The 9,580-nt window shown below is 44.0% G+C and overlaps 3 protein-coding genes across 4 annotated transcripts in view; 1 reads left to right on the forward strand and 2 right to left on the reverse strand.

Moving 5' to 3' along the window:
- LOC118427240 (C-type lectin lectoxin-Thr1-like) overlaps positions 1–3,122 on the reverse strand; it is a 6,865-nt gene extending 3,743 nt beyond the window's left edge. Inside the window, exons 1-2 of one of the 2 annotated variants that reach the window (XM_035836895.1) lie at positions 2,874–3,122; positions 682–763 (exon numbers count right to left, since the gene is read on the reverse strand). In XM_035836895.1, coding sequence (XP_035692788.1) covers positions 682–754 — 73 coding nt within the window. In that variant the 5' untranslated portion in view covers positions 755–763; positions 2,874–3,122. Of the gene's footprint in view, positions 1–681; positions 1,543–2,873 lie in introns of those variants that run through there. The other variant, XM_035836894.1, reaches the window with a different exon arrangement.
- Positions 3,123–6,189: 3,067 nt separating this feature from the next.
- Positions 6,190–8,108, forward strand: LOC118427534 (uncharacterized oxidoreductase YmfI-like). Its single transcript, XM_035837372.1, has one exon. It carries the CDS (start codon positions 6,412–6,414, stop codon positions 7,204–7,206), a length of 795 nt encoding a protein of 264 aa, XP_035693265.1. The 5' UTR covers positions 6,190–6,411; the 3' UTR covers positions 7,207–8,108.
- Positions 7,939–9,580, reverse strand: part of LOC118426997 (hydroxynaphthalene reductase-like protein Arp2) — a 2,381-nt gene continuing 739 nt past the window's right edge. Inside the window, exon 2 of the mRNA XM_035836632.1 lies at positions 7,939–8,040. Coding sequence (XP_035692525.1) covers positions 7,939–8,040 — 102 coding nt within the window. The remainder of the gene's footprint in view (positions 8,041–9,580) is intronic.

The raw sequence follows: 9,580 nt of genomic DNA on the forward strand, positions 1-9,580 counted from the left end.
CCCCCCTTCCCGTCAGGGTCATGCCTCCTCGTAATTTAGAGCTCGCAGGCTCGTCGTCCGATCGAATCGCGCCTAATGTGAGGACTAGGTATTAGGACTAGTCAGTTTTTTTTTGCCTCGGCCCTAAACGAGTAGGGCGTATGCTCGTTACCATAAGATATGTATATGTAATCAAGTGATGGCGGATTGGGAAGCTAGATGCGCCCTTTGACGGAGTCACTGATTTGTGATGATGATTTAGACGTACCCACGATTGACGGAGGGAACTCTCCCTTGCAGGGAGACATGGCCTGGGTGTCATCCTCCGAAGTGACCGCTTGCTAACCACGTACGGAGTAAGCGAAAGGATTGAACCAGCGGTCACTACGGAGGATGGCACACAGGCAAAGGGACAAGAAAAGAGGAAAGCCCATGCCTTATGTTAATTGTAGTTTTGGTTGATTAAAAAGAGTTGGAATAATACTTAAAGACCTCGCCTCCTGATACACCCCCCACACACACACACACACACCACACACACACACACATCTTGTATTTGTTGTTGTTCGGCCCGCTTAAAGATGTTACCGAATCATGTAAGCAAACATCATATAATGAGCCGTCTCACAATTCATCTCTAGTGTACAAAGTCATGACGATTTCTACCGCTCATGGCTAGATGGTTAGATGAGGTAGTCTTACCGACAGATGTACGTGTCATCAGCATCAGCATCAGGACCATCATCCTCCAGCCCATTGGGGTTTGGTGATCCATCTTGCCGTCCTGCCGACCCGCCACAGTGAAACACAGGATCAACAATGACATCATCAATTAGACAATACATTGAGTGCCTCTTGCCGTTTCAGACTGCGTATAACTTGAAACATCTACATGTGTCTCTTTGGGGAGTTTGTCATTAGGCCCCCCGAGCAGGTGTCTTGTGTTGGTGGGTTCGAGACAGGTTGATCTACCATGGCACGGGCAGATTCTCGGCAAGGACATCTGTGTTGGCTTTGGGCGCGTGCTTGCGTGCTTATCTAAAGGTCGCCTGTATTTAAGTCGTCCGTTCCTCGCTGAAGTACCGGTCGACATTGGCTTGCTGTTCAGGCGTCAATTCGGCGATTCACGATCGATTTTCACCCTCAAAATTGGACGATACTCGCGAAACCTGAGCCCGCAAATCGGTTGGCGTACGGCTTCCTTTTGTTTGTAAATGTTGTTCTTCGTACTAGCGTGTACTTCTGACATTGACATTGTGACTGACGTGGCTCCTGTAGTACAATGTGGGTGGGGTTATCACACAGTTCCCTTTTCTATGATCATTTATATACTGCCCGTGCACTCGTTTTTTAATCGTTTTGCAAATTCACAAGACATTGAAAATTGATGGATCCATTGCCTTTTTTCTAGGAACGTCTTGTCTTACCTCGTCCGCGTGTATGAGGTCGTAGGAGGTTCATTGTCCAGAGCCTTGCGTAATGTGAAATGGACGGTCTTCACATTGGTCTTTAGGTAAAAAAAATACGCACGACCCACTGTCTATCTTGAAATCGGCCAAGCGATCAAGGAGTACGGCCGACGCTAGTCGACAATGCAACAGGGGAATTAGAAGGGGAAGAGGTTGAGCCAGAGGTTACTACGGAGGATGGTACCAAGGCTACTTTACCGTAACCTTTCACAGAAAAAGTACAATGCTTTCTCAAATACTAGCCATCGCCTACCTTGTGAATGAGATTGAAACCATGATATTAATGTTCTCGCTAACCATTGTCACATGTATGCTCCCTATGTTTCTACCATGTATCATGTACTTGCAATTAGCCATCGGGTATAAAATTGCAAAATAAGATGTCAGTTATATTAATCGAGAACTTCTGTAACGTGCAAGAAGAGAGGCGGGTAGTGCCGTGGAAATGCCTCAACAGGCACCAAAGACACATGCAGATGTTGTTTAAGCTTTTCAATGATGTTCTTGGTAGCAGCAGCATTTTTTTAATTGATTCAATCACTACTAGAGAGAAATAACAGCGGTGCAGAGGTGCTCAGTTATCAAATATGGTGGCATTGGGTCTGGGTAAATGCAGGAAAAACTCGGTTACGATATTCAACATCGCTTTTGAGATATAACATCCTCCGTGTGTACAATTCAAACGGTACCGTAGCGCGCGGTCATCTTCATTGTAGAACTTTCGCGGATGACAAAACCATGCACCTGCCGACGACAATCTTATAATTTACTCACGGCCTTTCCCGAAAAAGACGGCTGAATTTTGTTCGGCATGCACAGGCGCGACCGGCCCCGAAATGCCCTCGGAATGTGATCGTACGAAAATCGTATGTGGCCGGCTCGAAAGAAGAGTCAGGATTATCTCATCATTGTCAGAAAAAGTCTCGCCTCCCGGCCTGGGGTATCGAACTAGTCAGCTGTTTCGAAGTCTGGATATTCGCCTGGCTGTAAATGCCTTCAGTTTAAAAGTTGCCCGGCCTTAGATCGTCCTGTATCAGCTGGTATTTGTTGATCGGCAGAATATTGCAAAGTAAAAAATCGACAAAGACTTGAGCATATTTTGCACCTGCGTGCATCACCCAATCTCTAGAAATCACGCAACGATGGAGAGAACACCAGCCAAGGCGTGTACTGCTAAACATCTCATTTAGAGCTCGCAAAATAGTCGACCAGTCGATTTTTCTTCAATGTGACAGGGACATATCTATTTTCATAAACTGTAATTCTTCGTTTCCGCATACGTTCCAGGACCCCGGGTAGGAAATGTGACGTAGGCCGGCCTTAATATAATAATAAGCAAACCTCAAACTGTGTTAACATAAAGCTATATGCGGCATAAATAGCCGTAATCGATTTCAAGACCGAGACTTAAAAGAATTATCTTACCGTGGTCAGATGATATGAACACCGACTGAGTTCTCGAGCCTTTTCTAACAGCCGTTAGAAGTAATAGTATTAGTAATACCGTTGCTCGACACCTCCTCACGGTCTGCCGCTAAAGCCTCCACCTTGCCGTCGTTTTATAGTCTCCTATGGCGCTCTTGTCGCCACACCTTGTGCAGGAAGCGTGTCCATGTTTGCGAGCGCAAACAAAAACTCACAGAAATAAGCAGGTTAGAATGTTGGGTTAAGTAGAATAACGAGAAAACCATGCCGTTTTTTGCCGTTGTCAACGGTAACGTTGCTTCTTTAAATGTTTATCTTAGAAAATCTCCGTTAAGAACGGCTGGTACCTTGCAAGGCACCAACCGCTAATCTTACCAAGCAAGCAAAAGTGCCGTCACTAAGGTAAACAGGACACAACTCACAAAGCTGGACAACGACATCTTATGTAATAATCAGCAAGATCTTAGTCAGCACCAAACGCCGAAATATTTTCGTCAGAAAAAGTCGCAAAGCCTTGTTCATCTCCATACAGGATGAGAAATTCTAAAAGCTTTGTATGTACACAAGGCTGGTTTAGGCTAGGGTCACATTTCCACAAAGGGGCCCGGCCGGGCAGCTTTTGGGAACGAAAAGTATTATATAAAAGGCACCAAATTACACAAGATTTAAAGAGAATATTCGTAGGCATTATTTGCGTATATTTTTACGTATACATTTCTATTTTTCGTTTTCTCAAACAGCCCGGCCGGGCCCCGGTTTGGAAATGTGACGTAGGCCTAACTGAGGTCAAGGACATGAATTACGGCGTCACTGTTCCACAGTGCCATCTTTTGCGTGTGTAGAGATGAGTATATACCCTGGAGGCCAGACTGTTTCCAGGACCTATACTGGCCAACTTTTCGGCTTCATTAGCCAACATATCCTGATGAAATTCTACAACAGACCCCCTGAGGCTGAGTTAGACTTAGGTCACATTTTCAAACCAGGGCGCGGCAGGGATGTTTTAAGAAACGACAAATTAAAATGTATACCTAGAAATATACACAAATCATGCGCATGAATCCTATTTTCACATTTTGTGGATGTTTATAATTCTTTTCGCTCCCGAAAGCTGTCCGACCGAGCCGAATTCGCATAATTCCACCAGTGCCAGTATACCACCACCTCAAAAAACGTTGTTCTAGAGGCCTTCTCAAGATTGTCTTCAACACCTGAAGATCTGAATTGTATTACATTTAGGATATTTAACATTCGGTGTGCAAGACAATCTTAGTTATACGTCTGTGAAACGCAACTAATGTTTTCAGTTCAGATAAGACTGAGGGCGCACTTATCGGATTGCCGAAGAGCAGCGTGAACACATTTTTGATCCGATAGAAATTTTTTTCATTCGGATAAATGTTTTATTATTCGAATCGGTTTTCTGAGTGTGAATGGGGTCTATACTAACGTTTTTTTTGAGGTGGCGGTATTATGGCACCTGGTGGAATTATGATAGTCGATGTTAAGCCTTAGAAGGATATTCATGAGATCGGTAGTCTGTCATCCATGCGAAGAACAGCAAGGTTTGTTGAAAATAGACATACTAACGATGACTCTTTAACTACACAATTATTCTCATGGCAAAAAGACGATCACACATGACAGTGTCGGAAAATACCATCACACATGACATTGTGTAGTATTATGCCATCAACAGCAATACGAACGAGTCAGGGCTTGGAGCGAGTTAATATAACGTTGGTTTATCACCTTTATCCATAGGGTAACCTATATCCGTTTTTTGTAAAACAATGTATTTAAGGGATATCAAGTCGACAGATGGTGGTTTCAAACTGCAATATTTAGAAAATAGTACAGTTTGAAACTATCGTCCGTCAACTTGACATCCCTGGATACCCTGTTTAGCGACGCAACGGATATAGGTTACCCCGCGGATAAAGGTGAACTAGCGTTAGGTGATAAGGTATACTGACGAGGTTAGTGTAGAGTTGTTGCTATTGGTTTCCTTCATCTTAGTGTCAAGGCCGACAAGGAGACAGATTTCCTAGCCCCAGACACCTGCGCCTAACGCCTAAATATAGAACTGCAAAGACATGCAGCCGCCCTCTCATTGGTCGAACCGATACTTGGCTGTCATGCTACCATTGGTTGAACCGCTAATTGGTTGTTTGTTTGTTTGTTTTTGATGGACAGTCAGGATCGGTCTGTCCGTCCAAGGACATTCTTGGTTCGTCATACCACTAGGGAGATTCATGACCCAGAATGCCACATTGTCACGTACTCACACAAAGGCTGTTATGTGAGACCCCCCCTCCCTCAATAACGCTTGTGTGTGTTGGCTAATCCTTGCAAGTGGACAGCCAAGAACATATCAGTGGAGATAAACGTTTGACTGTCAGTTTTTTCCAGTTAATCTACAATACGTAAGTATATGTTCTCAATTCTCTAAAAGTGGTATCTCACTGCACTTCGGGCACCAGTGCTGCACTGAGGAGTTTGTTCACTGCGGCACTGTGCCGATTTTTAAAAAAAATTTAGATATTGCGTAATACGTAAAAGTATGACTTAGAAAACAATAAAATACACAAAGCGTTTTGTTCTTTATCTCTGAAATTCGTTGAGTAATCTTTCGAACCCCAGAGTGCCGCACCTGTGCCGCAAGTGCAGTGAGATACCACCTTATTTGTCCTCAAGTCTAACGTCACATTTGGAAACATAAAGACCACACCATGTCCATGAGAAAAGATACAACAACTGGAAGTTCTGCTGCAGTACGGAGGAAAAGACCAGAGCGCCCATAGTCGACCTTGACCTTCGTCTTCCCATGACCGACCCACATGTCAACTATCATCACAGTCAACCCAGAGCTTCTGACTGCTGACCACAAATATCTAGAAGTAACGTTACTCGTACAACTACACAGATGCACACAGACACAAACACACCAGCATTTCCATATATGTAAGAACTAAGCTAAACAGCTCTACAAGTAGTTACAATGAATACAACAACCACACGCCTAGACGTCCTCTTGAACTAGAAATTTTGCTTTTAAAACCGAACGCGCAACTTTTAGGCATGGCGGCATCATAAACATAATGTGTTCTGACCAATCATACGTAGTCATACGTAATCAAGTGACCTACTAATAGTCATATACTAATTACATTTATACCATAGGTCACCGTCGTTATAACAGTATACTTAAGGTCATTTCGAAAATCATGGCGACTCCAATTGTTTCAACGGCACTGCACTAAACTGTCACAAAGCAATACCGTGCCCTTCAGAGGAGGGCCTCGAGGAATCGGTCACTCGCTACGTCACCTCTGTCTTCAAATATTTGACCACTTATAAAAGATGACGCTTGGGGTCAAAAACCTTTGTCTACCTTTGTACCCGGACCTCGCCTCTATACCAAAGGTCATGTATAGAGTCCTCCCGACCTTGTGAACGATCATAGTAAACCCACGCCCACTTCTATCTCGTGGTACGCGGACCAGTCTTTCAATCATTCTTCCAACACCGCACCAACATGTCGCACTCCAAGACCGCTCTCGTCACCGGTGGGACCCGAGGAATCGGCTACGGTATAGCCGAGGAGCTCGCCTCTGCCGGGTACGATCTCGTTCTAGGCTACCAAAAGAACCAAGAACGCGCTCAAGACGCCAAAGAAAACTTGGAGAAAACGTACAAGACTCGCGTGTTCCTGGTGGGGGGTGGGGCGGAAGAAGAAGCCACGGTGGACGCTTACTTCTCCTGTATCGACGAGAACTACGGCGGCAAGCTGACTGCGCTCGTCCACAACGCCGGTGGTTACTTGGGTGGTACCTCACCCGGCAAACCTGACGCCAACGGCAGCTGGTTCCAGGGCTGGGAGGCGTACGAGTACTACCAGGGCATGTACCCGAAATGTTTCATCAGGCTCGTGGAAAAGGCAGTCACCCGTATGGAGGACGAGCGAGGCTACATCGTCGGTGTGTCCTCTCCTGGATGCAATAATTCTTGCAGCCCCTTGCTCAACTACATCATGCCTGGCATCTCCAAGTCCAGTATGGAGTACCTGGTTCGGCACTACGCTAAGCAACTGGCGCCCAGGAGGATCACTTGCAACGTCGTCATCCCTGGGTACACCAAAACAGAGGCCTGGGAGCCCGTTCTTAAAGAACATGGAGCGGATCTAATCGAGAGTAGGGTGAATTCCTTCGGTATGAAGCGGTGGGGGTCTCCGCGCGAAGTCGGCGGGGTGGTGGCGTTCCTGTGCTCGGAGAAGGCGGCGTTCGTCACGGGTGTTGCTCTACCTGTGGACGGTGGGCTACATCTCAGGTGATCGCGATGAACCTGAACTCTAGATCTCCGAATGTACCATAGACCACATAGTAGATTGAAATCGTGACTGTAGACAAACTTCCAATGTGTAATTGACGATATGTTCATTCCAATCATTTGTGTGTTCTTGCTAGAGGTTCTAAGGTAATATCATACGTTAACAAACATGCTATAAATAACACAATAATAATTTCATAATCCAAAGAAAATCCAAAGAAAATCTTTTGAAGTTCAGATACGTCCTAATATTGATAAGTTCATCGACACCACAAAAGTACTCGTACACGGAGTTTCCTATGGCTATCTAAACATCTACATCACACTAGATTAGAACGTATGTTGCCCTATACGAGTACAAGAATAACATTGCTACAATTGTCATATCTATATATGTGTCTTCCAACACCTTCCCTATTATATTTAGATGTAATCTAAATGCCTTGTCTAAGCAACAACCTTTGAAGTTTAGTTGACCTATATAGTTGACTCTATGCTACTTATATAAACAATAAATGACTTATCAACCTATTGACTACCTAGTCAATTTCTGTTGATCATTAACACATCATAGAAGTAAAGTGCTTCTGGGCAACACGTGTAGATTATTATTTTTATAGGGCTACAGTGCCAGTGGCCTAGTTTACACAGTCACGCGTTTTCTGAGTCGAATTGGAGTATACTCTACTGAATGTAAGTCATTGGAGTATAAACAGAACAGGGTACTCAAATAATCTTATCTCGGACTCGACTTGAGTAACTTTGAAACCATGGTCGTAAGTTTCTCGTGTTTTCTTGTGTGCAATTCCACGAAGCCCAGTCCAAGTAGACCCTCGGTCTGAGTTATGTAATGCTCAGATCAGAGGTCATATAGAAATCCATGTATCAATTTTCTATTTCTTTCGTTTCCCCAAAACGTTTGCGACGATAATGTAAATTTAAATCGCACATAACAGCTACAAAATGAGATGTCTGTCATGAATTGCAAATATCGGAATTAATGTCGTAGATTGCCAAAGTCAATTCCAAAGGGTTTTGATAAGACATTGCAATGATGATATTTTTGGTTGGTAGATAGCTCTTGCGCACTGGGCACTGGTTTGAGTCTATAGTTGAATAGTATTTCTTAGTAGCTTTATTGTGCCTACCCGAGATACATGGAAACGATGGAGGATAGATGCAAAGTCCTGACACCATTATGAAGAACTAACCAAGTGCACAGACTTGTAGCTCTTGTTGAAATGCTCTCATGTAAATATAACCTGTCTGTGATACTAGTTAGAAATAAAACATTTGCAAGCAAATAAAACAACGTTTCAATGTTTTATTCTGTTGTAGTCGGTTGCGACATGCTTAGAATGTGGCAGTTTGTGTGGGTTAGGTGATACAGGCCCTGAGAAGTACAGGAGAGGTACGTCAGTGTCTACCGTGGTTCCAGCAAGGAGCACACGCACCTTATAGACTCCCTTAAGATGGGTTTTGGCGTCTTGGACACGTTTTTAGTTCTGTTGGTAGCCTAGTATTAGATCTCACCCGACAGAGGCGAGCTCTAACGTAGTCCATTCCTCGGGTCCCATCATTGACAAGAGCGGTCTTGCTATGTTTGTGTGGTGTTGGAAAATGTCTAGCCAAACGGAGTTGCTATATCAAAGGACAATATGTGACCTTTAATTTTGTCCTGCAGTGTCGTGTGTTAAGAATAGGGGTGGGTACCGGTACAGAAAATTCAGGTCCAGGTCCGGTTCAGGTCCAGAGGATCAGGTCCAGGTCCGGACCTGAACCTGGACCTGATTCAGTCTGAATCATACCAATGGTACATTTTACAAAGAAATCAGTTTGGTGTAGTATTAGACTCACACTGGCGTTTTAAAATCCTACAACGCTAACTGCACCTGTAGGATTGACTGTAAAACTTTGTAGAAATGACTATAAACTATAATCTGCTTTTCTCTTGTTATTTTCTTCCATCTGCAAGCGCCAATTCGTGCGAATCAAATAATCTGTTAATTTTCTAAAAGGTCCAACATCCGGTCCTCCTATTTTTTTCAGGTGCGGTTTTTCTGGACCGGCCCAATAAGAAAAAAACGGTTTTGTACCGGTACACTATACCGATACCCAGCCCTAGTTAAGAACCAAGGTCACCAACATTCCAGTTGACTCAATGAAATCTCCTTACAGGTGAGACATATTCCGTTAATTGTTTTTTTTTCGACCTGAGTATTGCCCCGACACTGCCCAGATTTTTAAAAGGCAACACTGACTTTTAATTTTATGGATAACATTCGTGCGCGCACTGATTTTCTCCTGTTCCCAAGTAGTCTCCAAGCAGACCCTACGGTGCCTTAGAAATAGTATCAAAGTCGGCAAGGGACTTAGTA

The sequence above is a fragment of the Branchiostoma floridae genome, chromosome 12 (assembly GCF_000003815.2).
Source record: "Branchiostoma floridae strain S238N-H82 chromosome 12, Bfl_VNyyK, whole genome shotgun sequence".
In the NCBI taxonomy this organism is placed as follows: domain Eukaryota; kingdom Metazoa; phylum Chordata; class Leptocardii; order Amphioxiformes; family Branchiostomatidae; genus Branchiostoma; species Branchiostoma floridae.